Raw genomic sequence first — 13660 nt, 5'->3', positions numbered from 1 at the left:
CATCGACTATAAATGGATGAGGTGTGTGTGTGTGTGTCAAAATATGATTACAATGGGAACTGGGAGGATCAAATGTGATGAGACATGAAAAGGTTTCATTGACAAAAATAAAAATAAAACTTTCTTCAAACAGACAGGTTGCCCCATGATGCGCACCTGGAAGCAGCGGCACAGCTGGGACCAGAGAAGGTCCTCCAAGGAATCGTCCAACTCCGCAGCATCCAATACTCGGACACGCAGCACTGGCACGGGACGTTCTTTCAACACAGGGGACTCGACCTTGTCCACCCTAGACATCATGAGGAGCGTATCCCGTCCCCAGCAGGTTCCTCACGGGGACCTCTCGCTCAGAGCAGGTTCCTCACAGGGACCTCTCACTCCCACCCCCAGCAGGTTCCTCACGGGTACCTCTCGCTCCCCACCCCCAGCAGGTTCCTCACGGGTACCTCTCGCTCCCACCCCCAGCAGGTTCCTCACGGGTACCTCTCGCTCCCACCCCCAGCAGGTTCTCCACGGGGACCTCTTGCTCTCAGCAGGTTCCTCATGGGGACCTCCCGCCCCCAGCAGGTTCCTCACGGGGACCTCTCGCTCTCAGCAGGTTCCTCACGGGGACCTCTCGCTCCCAGCAGGTTCCTCACGGGGACCTCTCGCTCCCAGCAGGTTCCTCACGGGGACCTCTCGCTCCCAGCAGGTTCCTCACGGGGACCTCTCGCTCCCAGCAGGTTCCTCACGGGGACCTCTCGCTCTCAGCAGGTTCCTGACGGGGACCTCTCGCTCCCAGCAGGTTCCTCACGGGGACCTCTCACTCCCACCCCCAGCAGGTTCCTCACGGGGACCTCTCGCTCCCACCCCCAGCAGGTTCCCCACGGGGACCACTCGCTCCCAGCAGGTTCCTGACGGGGACCTCCCGCCCCCAGCAGGTTCTTCACGGGGACCTTCCTCCCCTGCAAACAACGAACACCTCAGACACCCCACGCTTCCCAAAGCTTCACACGAACACCCCTCACCCCTCACCCCTCACCACAGCCCGTTTTCCTCACGGACACGTTTCCTGGCCCGAACACACGAACCTCCATGAAATGTAAACCCTCCTAACCGGTCACAGTCCGTGACACATGTGAAGGTGAATGATTCGTAAAACTAAACTAATTAAATGGCGTTTCATCGCCGTGATGAGCCGACACCTCATCACACAAATTCAACATTGTACCGAAAATAGAGACCAGTCACGAAGATCGCTAACTGTACTTATACACTGCCCCATCTCGAACACCGTCAGACACTCCTTTAGTAATAAAAAAATTAACGTTTTATGAAGAGAAAATGGTGGATGAAGTAAAAAAAACCAAAAAACAAACAAACTGCTTAAACAAGAGAACACTGAACACAGGACAAAGATAAACACCGAACATCGTTTTCACAATACATGTAAATGTAACCATTTAATAAATACAAACTGATTAAAGGTAGTTAGTATGGGGTTACCAAAGGTAGTTCATGTTTAACAAATCGTTTAGAGTTCGATGAAGCAGTGTTTGATTGGGTGGATGATGGAATGGTAGTGGACATTGGATATCTAAATTTTGAGAAGGCATTTGATAAGGAACCACGTCGGAGGTTGTTAACCAAGGTGAGGGCTTGTGGTGTGGCTGGTCAGGTAAATAAATGATGAGTTAGAAGGGGGAACCCCACGTCCAGCTTATCTACACACCCTTCACTGTGAATTTTAAGGAGTTGGGGTTGGGGGAGTCGGGGTTGGGGGAGTCGGGGGGGGTTTGTATGTTTGTCGATTTTAAAGAATTGGGTCAAAAGTAATAATACTCAAATTAAGTCCTTTATGTTCCAAGTCACGTACTCTGTGACAGTGGAATTTCATAAATAGCCACCAATCGTTTTAATAATCGCTTCGTCCGCTTAAGCGGCCTGGCAAGCGGAACGGCTGGCTTGGCAAGCGATATCGACATTTTACATGGAAAATAAACTGGAAAAAAACAACAACAACCACCACCAATCAAGAACGGTTTACCGTTTTAATTGGATACTATGACGTATTTTTCTACCAGTTTTATTTCCGTGTCGATTTTTAAAATTTATCTCCATGCTCATATTCCAAACGGAGCGGTGTATGTGGCGAACCCTCTCAAACAGCGCGCTGACGATCCCCGGTGCTTTTGCAGTTTCGATCCCGCCGGTTTTTTTCGGACATTTGAAACTCTATTCGAAGTTTACACGGGACGCGAAGGCTCGACAAACTGGGGCCATTTATCAAAAGAAGAAGAAGAAGAAGAAGAAGAAGAAGAAGACGAGGATAGGGAGAAGGAAGAGAAGGAAGAAGAAGAAGAGGAAGAAGAATAATAATAAGAAGAGGAGTAAGTGAAGAATAATAACAAGAAGTATGTGGACAAGATGAAGAAGAAGAAGGAGAAGGAGAAGGAGGAGGAGGAGGAGGACGAGGAGGACGAGGAGGAGGAGGAGGAGGAGGAGGAGGAGGAGGAGGAGGAGGAGGAGGAAGAAGAAGAAGAAGAAGAAGAAGAAGAAGAAGAAGAAGAAGAAGAAGAAGATGTCTTTGTCTGAAGATGAGTTATCCGAACTCAAGTGTTCCATTCAAGCGCAGATAAGTCGGGTAAGTGATCCAAACGACACGGGACACGCGTCAGGGCAGGGACCCGTCGATTACGGTCACCGTCCGTCCGTCCTGAAGGATGTTCTAGTTCTTGTCCATTAGTTCTCCAACCGTTTGTACATGTCCGAGCTCCTGTGTGTTTAACAAATGTATTCGAGTTCTGTAAAGCACTTTCTGATTTTGTGGTGGACGTGGTCACGTGGTCAATCCAGACATTGATAAGGAACCACAGTTAGGAGTTTGTTGACTGAGGTGAGAAGCCTGGTGTTGGCCTAACATCTCAGGGTCTTCTGTTCGAGTCCCTGTTTTTCACCGTTGAATTAACACCAGGTGGATTGACTCAGCCTGTCATCCTTCTGAGGTGATGAAACGACCGGTCCTGAGACCGCCGGGCACAGATAACTTCGTGCACCGGCAGGTTGCCAGGCAACCATGAACGCCGATTGGCACTGCCAATCCGGGCGGGGTTGTGCTACCTCACATGATACCTTACCTGTGGACGGCCGGCCAATTAGGGCCACGTGCCCTCAATGCATACTGGTGTTAAACTTACCGTACCAGGTGCAGCCGAGCGGAGCTGCCAAGTATGAACCGGCTAACAAAACAGATTGTTGTGGTAGAACTTCCCAGATAAACCCACGTGCAGAAACGACGTAACGAGCTGGGTACATGTCAAACAAAACCATTTATTACAGCAAGACAAGGAAAATGATGTGCCACTTCAAAAGGGCTTATTTTCAAACAAAAAAAATAGTGATAAATGGACGGACCTCCCAAATCCAATCACTGAGGAAGGGGGAGGAGGGAAAAACTGGGGGTGTCTATGATGTGTGAGTGGGAGGTGCAAAATGTGGTGCAGCATGACGCAAGAGGAAGGTGTGGAAGGTGAAATTCAGTCATGCTTCTTTTTTGTGGACGAGGCACAGATGCCAAGGGGATGACCCCACACGTCTTGGTAACTGCTCGCTCCACCCCGCTTGCCTCGCTCCGCCCCGCTTTCCTCGCTCCGCCCCGCTTGCCTCGCTCCGCCCCGCTTCCCTCTCTCCGCCCCGCTTCCCTCTCTCCGCCCCGCTTGCCTCTCTCCGCCCCGCTTTCCTCGCTCCGCCCCGCTTTCCTCGCTCCTCCCCGCTTTCCTCGCTCCTCCCCGCTTTCCTCGCTCCTCCCCGCTTTCCTCGCTCCGCCCCGCTTTCCTCGCTCCGCCCCGCTTTCCTCGCTCCGCCCCGCTTTCCTCGCTCCGCCCCGCTTTCCTCGCTCCGCCCCGCTTTCCTCGCTCCGCCCCGCTTTCCTCGCTCCTCCCCGCTTTCCTCGCTCCTCCCCGCTTTCCTCGCTCCTCCCCGCTTTCCTCGCTCCTCCCCGCTTTCCTCGCTCCGCCCCGCTTTCCTCGCTCCGCCCCGCTTTCCTCGCTCCGCCCCGCTTTCCTCGCTCCGCCCCGCTTTCCTCGCTCCGCCCCGCTTTCCTCGCTCCGCCCCGCTTTCCTCGCTCCGCCCCGCTTGCCTCGCTCCGCCCCGCTTGCCTCGCTCAGTTCCACTCAGCTCAGTAAAAAGATTTGGCTTGGAGGCTGGATGAGAGAGAGCCTGAACAAAAGAGAGCCTGGAAGAAAAAGGAGAGAGAAAGCCTGATTTGCTCTCTTTTATAGAGCCTGGGCCAGGGAGGTGCCAAAAAGTGGATCAGAGGACCTGGTAGGCGTTTCCGAGCTCCCCAATGGCGCATGGCTACACCCAACAAGACTCTGGAGTCCAAAAAAGGCTTCATTTGCTTCTCGGCTCGGTCATGCAACAGATCTCCACAATTAACATTGGCTGAGGGTTTTTGTGAGCGTTCTGTGGCCCTGAATGTGCACTGGACTCCGTTCAAGTGTGGTTGTTTAGCAAAATATCCGGAGCTACCCAGTCATCGTTGAACGAACCCCGGCGCACATTTGTGCTTCCAGTCACACGCCGAAGGAACCCTGGCGCAGATTTGCGCTTCCAGTCACACGCCGAAGCGCCCTGGCTCACAATGTCCATCGTTCCTCCGGCACCTTCAGAGACTGCAGTGAGTGTCCAGGGAGCTAACTGTGGTTGTGTCGGTTTGTAGTGGTTGTTGTGAGATAGAGGAAGTGCTGTGGCATTTGTGGTGAAGGCATTGAAGTGGTTTTTGGTCAGAAGACTGAAGTGGTTGGTCATGGTTGTGGCAATAGTGGTGAAGAGGTTGGGTGTAGGTTGTGCGGAATTTTAGAAGACGTTTGTAGTGATTGTGGTGAGCGTTTTAGTGTGGTGAGGATCTGAGGTGAGATGTCGTCTGGTTTTGGCACGCTGTTTGAACAGGAACTTGGAATAACTGTCTCAGGATCGCTATATGTTGGGTGCCATTGCCTTGGAGGAGTCTGGTTTTGCAGAACCACAGCATTATTTTCAGGCCAGTTCAAACATGAGTGTCACCCTCGGAGTACAGGTTGTCTGAGGTTGAGTAAAGAAGCCCTCGTTTCTCTGGCGTATGTAGAGTTGAAGGAGTTATATGAATTAAATATGTTTTATGTTTATTTTCCTCATCTAATTGATGACTTACACACACACACACACACACACACACACACACACACACACACACACACACACACACACACACACACACACACACACACACACACACAATCATGAACCAGCTGACTTCTCAAAAAAACCCATCAGAAAACTCTCAAATAAAACTCGTTACAAACAATAATACTGAAACAATATCTAATGGACAATTCGGCAAACACTATAATGGAATATAAGCAATAGCACCAAGTGGTGTGTACATGCCCACACGACGTGGGGGATGCACGCACATACCATATACATACCTAACAAAGCAAAACTTAATGACTTTTTGCAAGTTCTCAACGACGCTAAGTCAGATAAAGTTTCATCCATTGGCAGCGAGTCGAGTATTCCGTGTTCATTGGTGAGAAGTGAGAGGTTTGACATGGTTAAATGGTTAAATGCAGATGGTTTTGGACACGCTTGAAGACGCTGAATGATCGTTCGCCACTACAGTTTGTCATCAGAATTGGTGAAAGGAAGATGGACAGCATGTTGATGACATTGGGGATCGAATTTCAAAGTGAGACATTCTCCATGACTACACGGTACATCGACAAGTCGAGAAATTATTTTTGTTTGATGGTTAAATTGGCATCTACAGATGCGGAATCAGATTGAAAGATTGAAATCAAGAATTTCAGTTCACCAGAAAGATCAGGCTCAAGATCTGCAGTACGGATATGTTTCCACCAATACTTTCACGAAAATGTTGATTTCTTCCACTGTTAAAGTTATGAGCTGCCACAAGAGCCAAACTTCCCACTGATGTATGAATATGCAGCATGCCGGTTTGTGAAGGCTGCCACCAGCTTGTCCAGAATAGGACGAAAGAATTCGACTCGAAAGAGATCTGCAGACGTTTGAATGGCACTGTTTTCAGTTGTTCCGGGAACATCATGTAGAACGTAGTCCTCCATCTGTGTGTTTTGCTTTCACTTCCCACATTTTGCCACAGTGAAGAGTATCTATGCAGAATAAGACTAATTCTGAAGTCATCCCTCTCCCCAAGAAACAAAACCAAGTTGCAGTGCCGGTATTCCCGGTATTCCTGTATAGCTGTGCATTTACAAACTGGCCACAATTGGAGATCAACAATGGAGACACCAAAACAAGGAAGCTTCTTACTATTCACAAGATGTTCCACCAAAACCAGTGTATTTGTACTTACCGAGGCGAGAGGGAGGAAGTGGTTTGATGGAGCTAAACCAAGTGCACAGAACATCGTGTGTCGGACTAGCGGAGCACGTGAAGAGCTCAACAGACTATCGGATGAGATTTGTACACGAACAAGAAAACAACAAACCTGAAAAGGGATCCTGAATCCATTTAGCAACAAACTTACAAAAACGGACAAATGATGGATACCACACGGGAAAACGAAAGAGAAACAACCACAGCTCCAATGATTGCAAAGAAGAAAAAAGAAAGAAGGAAAAGTACAAAAATAAATATCAGCAGATATACTCCGACAAATGTGAGAATGACAAAAGAGCAGGAAGATTTTAAAAAAGAGCTGGACAGGATAGGGATTGAGAAGGAAGGCTCTTTGGAATGGTGACAAAGAGGTCAAATTAGTTGAGATGGAGAACGAGTCATCATCAATGCACAAGACCAAGGACGTTACACGAATGCCTTTAAGAAAATGGTGGGATTGAGCCAATTGGACAAATGCAGGTTTTGTGGGGTAGAAACAGAAAGTACCAGTCAACTCCTCACAGGATGTAAAAAAAACTCATGTCAGAACAACCATATACAGAAAGACATGACAGCATCTGTCGAGTAATCTACTGGCACATCTGTCAACATTTCAACATCCCCGTCCCAGAACAATCATGGAAACGCAAACCACATCCGATGCTTCAAAATGAACATATAATGTTCACGTATGACAAGATGATCCTCTGAAGTGTGAACATTGTAAACAAAGCATTGTGTCGGGACGTGGTGCTCAAACACAAAAAGGAAAAGTTGGCATTGTTGATCGAGGTTTCGAGACTGGGCTCAAGGAATGACTTTGGACGAAGTGCCATTAAGGAATCAAGAAAATGACCAAATCCCAGGAGCTGAAAAATGAGGTCAAGAGGATGTGGAAATCGAAGAAAGATGAAATTATACCAGTGATAGTTGGAGCTCCAGGAATGATAAAGAAAACCCTTACTGAGTACTTAAAAATCATTCCGGGGAATAGCACAAGAGGAGGATATCAGAGGTTCAGTGAAGATTCTGAAAAGAGCTCCTGGTACGAGACAATGAGAACGAAGTTTCACAGTTTCGTTCGTGAATCATGATCCTTCATCAAAAAATAGGAGGTGGAGATTTTGAGTTCTGTGAGAACTTCCTCCCACCTCGTGAAACCCACAAATGGAGATAACAACCAATGAGGGAATTGGTGTGTGTGTGTGTGTGTGTGTGTGTGTGTGTGTGTGTGTGTGTGTGTGTGTGTGTGTGTGTGTGTGTGTTTTAAAACCCTGGTGATGTCCCTGTGTTGCCACACTGTTCTCCCTGTCTTTCCCAGGCCCCAACCCTGCTCACAGAGAAATAATGTGGATAAACTGATGGACAGAATGAATGTGGTGTTGAGATAGCACAGGCATGATGGGCCACATGGCCTCTTCCTAGTTCAAATTTCCTTGTGTGTACGTGGCCGTGCCCCTGTGTACGTTGCTGTTTGCTTATGCTGTGTGTACACTGTACACATCTATCGGTTTGAGAACGTGTCTGCCTCCATATGCATTTCCTTTACCTGACCCGTAGTTGGATGTGAAGAACAAGGTCCGGGCAGTGCTGGATGAGGTTTACGCCACGACCGGTGGCCGAGAGGCTGGGCTCGAGGACCTGCTCGTAGCTCTGCGCCGCAGGGGGATTGTGGACGAGCTTGTGGGACAATTGCGCTTCGATGAGGTTAGACCATGACAAAGCTCACCTTGATCATTTTCAAGATTAAGAACAACAAATTGGCAACAGCTTTACCAGCATTTCCTTTTGATTGTTCTCCTTTATGTTCCTATTGAGGCTCTTTTAAAATGTGGAAGACAGAATGGTTATACAGTATTGTAATGCTCACTAACTTGAAATTAGATAGACAGCTTGTGATTTGAGACATATGAAGGAATAACCAGATGATAGAAGTCACAGCAGACCAGGAAAACCTACCCACAAGGCTTGTGTCTTGGTGTTATAGTCATGCAGTGACCTTTATGAGAGCACAAGCAGATCACATGTTCTCAGGTCATCATGTACCACTCCAAGAAGGAAAGAGTGTTAGACTAGGACTCAATAAAGGAATGTAGTCAGAGAGTGGGAAAGGGACAGAGAAGAACCCTTTTTGGGGTGGTGGATTATTGTTGACCACCATGTCTGCTGCATGGTAAGTGTCAAACCCGGTGTATGGCACGAGTTACATGATGACTTCATACTGTCACTCTCATCATCGCTTCATCTGGACCAACACATCCTGTATGCCTAGATTTTAATATCTACCTCTCCAGGAAGGTCACTCGATGATAAACAGTGGACCTGAGCCTTGTCGGCATCCAGAATTGACCTGATCCGTTGTGTGCGTGACTTTGCCACATTCTCAACACAAAACACAACGCGTCTTCCTGACGACATTCGTTTCCTTTTAGTTCAACATTTCCTTTAAGAAATGGTGTATGCATGTCTCAAGCCATTTATCATGCATGTACCATTTCTCATCGTCTTGATAAATCATGTGATATATATATATATATATATATATATATATATATATATATATATATATATATATATATATATATATATATATATATATAGTAATGTCTGACATTTTGAAATATTATTTAAATGTTACATTCATGGTGGATTGGCTTGAGACAAGTATGAGGCATTTTTAAGAGGGATGCGATAAGGGGTGTACAAAAAGTCTCCATGATTGAAGGATTCCACCTTTTTGACAAATTCTAAATGTTGATGAAGTTTTTTTTTCTGTGTACTTGTGTTACATTTAATAAACATGTGATGCAGGAATTGCCAGGAAGTATTGAGCCCTCCAAGTGTGAGCACCCTCCCTGCTCAACACGCCTGCACCACGAAGCCCTGAACGACAGTGAGCTACCACTTAAACCATGCATCATGTAAATTGTTGTTTTAAGAACAAATGCTTCATTTGCATTATCAACATATTGCATCCTTCTTTTGTTGCCCCTTGTTACGCTCACCAGAGGATACGGTGCTGCATTCGGGTTTGTTTGTTTGTTTGTCCGCACAGAACTTGAGTGTTTTTCTCTGCAACCGCTTGTCTGATTGAGATGAAATTTGCACCATAGGAGCGACTACTCCTGTAGAATGTTTAATTATAATTATGACATCATAAGTCACATGGTATGGCAGCCATATTGGAAAAACGGAAGCCATATTGAAAACAAACGTTGGACCTATTTATCTCTGAAACTGCACCAAGGAAAAAATTGAAACTTGGCACGTAGCAAGCACTCCTCATGGGGAATGGGTGTGATGTTTATTTTTATTTTCGTTTTTATTTTAAAAATGATGTCATCGGTGCCTTCCTTATGACATCATCATTGCACATATAGAACGCTACATCCGATCAGTACGAAAATATTTGTGGGTCATCTAGGGATAAATTAGTCCAGAGAAAGAAAAAAAACTGATGATGTCATCGATCACGTGATTCGGCAGCCATTTTGTTGTTTAAATAATAATAAAAAACTTTCAAAAGTTTTCTCTGAAATGGCTGAGCAGGTTTAGGGGAAACTTTTCAGGTATGACCACCTATCCAGGAGGAACAAAATGTTCACACCTATGACATCATGGGTCACATGGTTTGACAGCCATATTGAATTTACCCAAAAACCTACAAAAATCTTCTTCTCCAGAATGGCTGGACAGGTCGAGGGGAAACTTCACACACATGTTCCCCAAGCCTTGGGGATACTGGGGTGTTCACAAATAATTGATAGGGCACATGGTCTGACAGCCATATTGGATTGAGCAAAAATTAATAAATAAACCCTTTCTCTTGAACCGTTTCATCGATCGACATGAAACTTCACAATTATGATCTAATAGTGATGGGGAATATGTTTTACATTTCAACCAGATTGGACGCATGGTGGGGCAGCCAGAAGTATTTAATTTTTTTGATCTGGGTTCAAAAAAAAAAACTTTTTAGCAGCGTCTCGCGTAGCGAACGCTGCTCTAAGAACGCTCGGCGTTGTTCTTCTTCTTGTGAAGACAAAACCTTTATATTCGGACTTGGCTCTTTTATATACAAGATCCGGATCTCCTTAAATACTAAGCACTTGTACACATCCTCGCATTGACGGTGCCTTTTGAGAGCGTCTATCATTAACTTTTAAATATATTCGGACATTTGCTTTAAAGTTTCGAAAAGTTCACGTTACTATTTAAAGATTATTCCATTTAATGTATTGTAAATTTGTAAATACATTATTTATTTCGTAAATACATAAATACACTATGATGGATCTCGCTATTGGCTCAATCAAGGCATGTGACAAAATATCGGAAGTTGTTGTTGTTGTTTTTCTTTTGTTTTTTTTTTAATCCGACAAAACCTTAAGGACGCTGGCTGCTCTTGGACACATTTGTCCTTGTTTGACTAAGCCTTACTTGCTACACCTGGATAGAGGAGTAGCAGGGTAGTGGGTGGAGGAGCAGCAACTGAAATGTGAATCCTATCCAGGTTCCTCCTGATGACTTCATCTTTGCTTTTTGCTTGTTTGGGTTCCTTCTGATGACTGCAATGCAGGACTCTACTTATTTGGTCTTCCATTTGATTTGAATTTAATTTATTTATTCCCATTCTGAATTCAGTTGAATCATAATAAACATCATGGTTCAGAGTCAGGTGTCTGATTAAAGTTGGACGTCTTGGAACCTGGTCATCACTGCCAGCAGTTATAAAGTGGTAGTTCGAGTTTCGTTTCTTATTAATTGCTTAACGCACCACATAAAATACACCACACAAAATACACCACACAATTTCACATACACCATACAAAACTACACACACACACACACACACCACACAAAACAAGTCCAGGCGAGGGTCTGCAATTTCTGATTGCTATTTTTATAGTTCACATTTAGTTGATTTGATGCTGAATAAGTGAGCGAATCGTACCCAAGTGCAAAGGAAGTGAGACAACTTGCAATTGACGACAGCAAAGGTTTTAAAAAAAAATAATGATCTAAGGCTGATATTGGAACACACACACACACACACACACACACACACACACACACACACACACACACACACACACACACACACACACACACACACACACACACACACACACACACACACACACGTTGACAAGCATACGCAACACAAGACTGTTAGACTAGACAAACAGTCCCTGAGCTTGGGGGAAGTACCGCCACTTCCGGGATTCTCTGGGTACCAGTGACATCACAACAGTGGTGCCACCTTTCTCACCTTATTGAGCGGCAATTTCCATCACTCCATGGATGCCAATTAACTTGTCATGATAGCATTACTTGAGAATTGAAAAACAGGCTTTGTTTTCTGCTGTCGTGTCGATGGGATGAATCTCTCCCTCTCAGTTGGCATGGGCATTGCACGACGACATCTGTGCCTGGAAGTGCAGGGTGGACGAGCTTTTTTAGAGCATCTTGGCATGCAGCCTCGGGAGAGTGCTGGCACACTTTCACTGTCGCTGCACTGCCGAGCGCAGCGATGTCATTCGCGCCCTGCACCCTGTGCCTGCGAGCCAGACCTCCGTGTTTCATTTGTCATGCAGCTGCACTCGGGAAATGCCGGTATGATGATAGAAATACACCTTCAGCTTACTCACCTTTTCTTTGATCTTAATTTTGTTTTACTACCATATTCCACTTTTTTGTGTGCAAAGGCTCGGCTCATAACACACAAGTAACTAGAACATAACAAAACAAAAATAACAGCAGAAAGAGAAGGGAAACGCACCAACAACAAGGTGGATGGACAACAAAGGGAGATTTGGAAGAAATATGAGATCAAAAGGTGGAAGAGGTGGACATATGGGAGTAAACAAACTGGATGCAAGCTCGATCACAGCAATAAGAGGAAGGTTAACATGGGGCAATACCCCTGAGCACTCGCTTGGTGGCGGCTGTATATGATGACCAGGGATCCACTGGTAAGCGTGGATGACCCTCAAAATATGTCATTGAGAAGAAAGTAAACACCGATGGATTCTTTTTTTTTTAGTTTCTTTTTTTTAACAGCATGAACAAACTTTGGAAAAAAAGCTCACCTTATGAAAAAGCTCACTTAGAATATAGTTCCTGGTGAGCTAAAAACTGGGGATAAAACAAGTGAAAAACAATGAAAAACTCAATACAGTATCAGGTGTAAGGGAGGCGAAAAAAACACAACTGCAAAAGGAAGGAGTGAGCTTGGAAACGGTTAATGAGGGTGGAAAAGATCATGAGTATAGGTGGGGGGTATCTGAGGTGTACAGGCACCTTGAAGCCCTTGAAGGTAAAGTCAGGTATGGGAGCATGCACCAGAGCAGCGCGTCGCTACGTCCACTTTCCGCCGGTACTCCAGGGGCTTCCGACTGGCCTTCCCCCAGGCAGATGCCTGGCGCATCCCCATCTTCTTGAGATGCCAATGAACCTGCTGCAACCACGAGGAACGTGGTCGGCCCACTGGCCTCCTCCACTCATGAGGCTCCCTCGCTGAGAGAATCTGGTGAGCAGGATCACCATCAGGAAAACGAGCCACATGTCCGTACAGCAGCAGCTGACGCTCACGGACTATGCAGGGAACAAATCTCATTTGAATCTCTCTCAGCAACTGCTCGTTGGACACAAAGTCTGACCATCGATAGCCAAGGATTCTCCAAAGAGACCTAATACAAAAGGAATTTAGTCTGTCTCAGAACCCTGGTCAGAGTCCAAGTCTCACATCCGTAGAGCAAGACTGGAAGCAACAAGGACCGGAAGACTTGGACTTTCGTCCTCTTGCACAGGTACCGGCAGCGCCACACCCCATGATCCAATGAATCCATGACTCCCCAGACCAGACCCAGACGTCAGTTGACCTCAACATCCTCACCACAAGCAGACACAGACAGGACAGCAGCATCTAAGATGTCAATGAAAGCCGAGATCTTCGTTTTGACCCAGGAAACCCGTAATCCCAGCAGCTCCGACTCCTCATTCAGCACCTTGAGGGCCCCCAAAAGGATTTCTGAAGTCTCTGCAAAGATGACTATCATCTGCGAAATCAAGGTCAGAGATCTTGACATTCCCAAACGATGCACCGCAGCTTGATCTTTCCAACATCCTCCCTAGAATCCAGTCCATACAAGCGATGAAAAGTGTGGGGGCCAGTACACACGCCTGACGAACTCCAGTAACAACTGTAAATAAGTACCACCACAGCTCACAGTACTCTCAGTACTAGAGTATAGTTCCGATGTCAGATTGATCAGTT

At 46.1% G+C, this 13660-nt stretch overlaps 2 protein-coding genes across 9 annotated transcripts in view; one reads left to right on the top strand and one right to left on the bottom strand.

Annotated features, from left to right (window-relative positions):
- The window catches only part of PEX2 (peroxisomal biogenesis factor 2), a 30596-nt gene extending 29328 nt beyond the window's left edge, over nucleotides 1–1268 (bottom strand). The window contains exon 1 of one of the 2 annotated variants that reach the window (XM_085890278.1): nucleotides 157–1268. In XM_085890278.1, coding sequence (XP_085746404.1) covers nucleotides 157–300 — 144 coding nt within the window. In that variant the 5' untranslated portion in view covers nucleotides 301–1268. The remainder of the gene's footprint in view (nucleotides 1–156) is intronic. The other variant, XM_085890277.1, reaches the window with a different exon arrangement.
- Nucleotides 1269–2468: 1200 nt separating this feature from the next.
- CEP76 (centrosomal protein 76) overlaps nucleotides 2469–13660 on the top strand; it is a 41686-nt gene continuing 30494 nt past the window's right edge. For 4 of the 7 annotated variants that reach the window (XM_085890271.1, XM_085890274.1, XM_085890268.1 and 1 more), the window contains exons 1-5: nucleotides 2469–2623; nucleotides 7942–8088; nucleotides 9193–9274; nucleotides 9390–9410; nucleotides 11782–11997. In XM_085890271.1, coding sequence (XP_085746397.1) covers nucleotides 2561–2623; nucleotides 7942–8088; nucleotides 9193–9274; nucleotides 9390–9410; nucleotides 11782–11997 — 529 coding nt within the window. In that variant the 5' untranslated portion in view covers nucleotides 2469–2560. The remainder of the gene's footprint in view (nucleotides 2624–7941; nucleotides 8089–9192; nucleotides 9275–9389; nucleotides 9411–11781; nucleotides 11998–13660) is intronic. The other 3 variants (XM_085890270.1, XM_085890269.1, XM_085890272.1) reach the window with 3 other exon arrangements.

The sequence above is a fragment of the Eptatretus burgeri genome, chromosome 7 (assembly GCF_056783735.1).
Source record: "Eptatretus burgeri isolate ZD-2024b chromosome 7, Ebu_testis_v1, whole genome shotgun sequence".
In the NCBI taxonomy this organism is placed as follows: domain Eukaryota; kingdom Metazoa; phylum Chordata; class Myxini; order Myxiniformes; family Myxinidae; genus Eptatretus; species Eptatretus burgeri.
The sequence above is the reverse complement of the archived record's forward strand: the minus strand, read 5'-3'. Positions and strand labels throughout refer to the sequence as shown.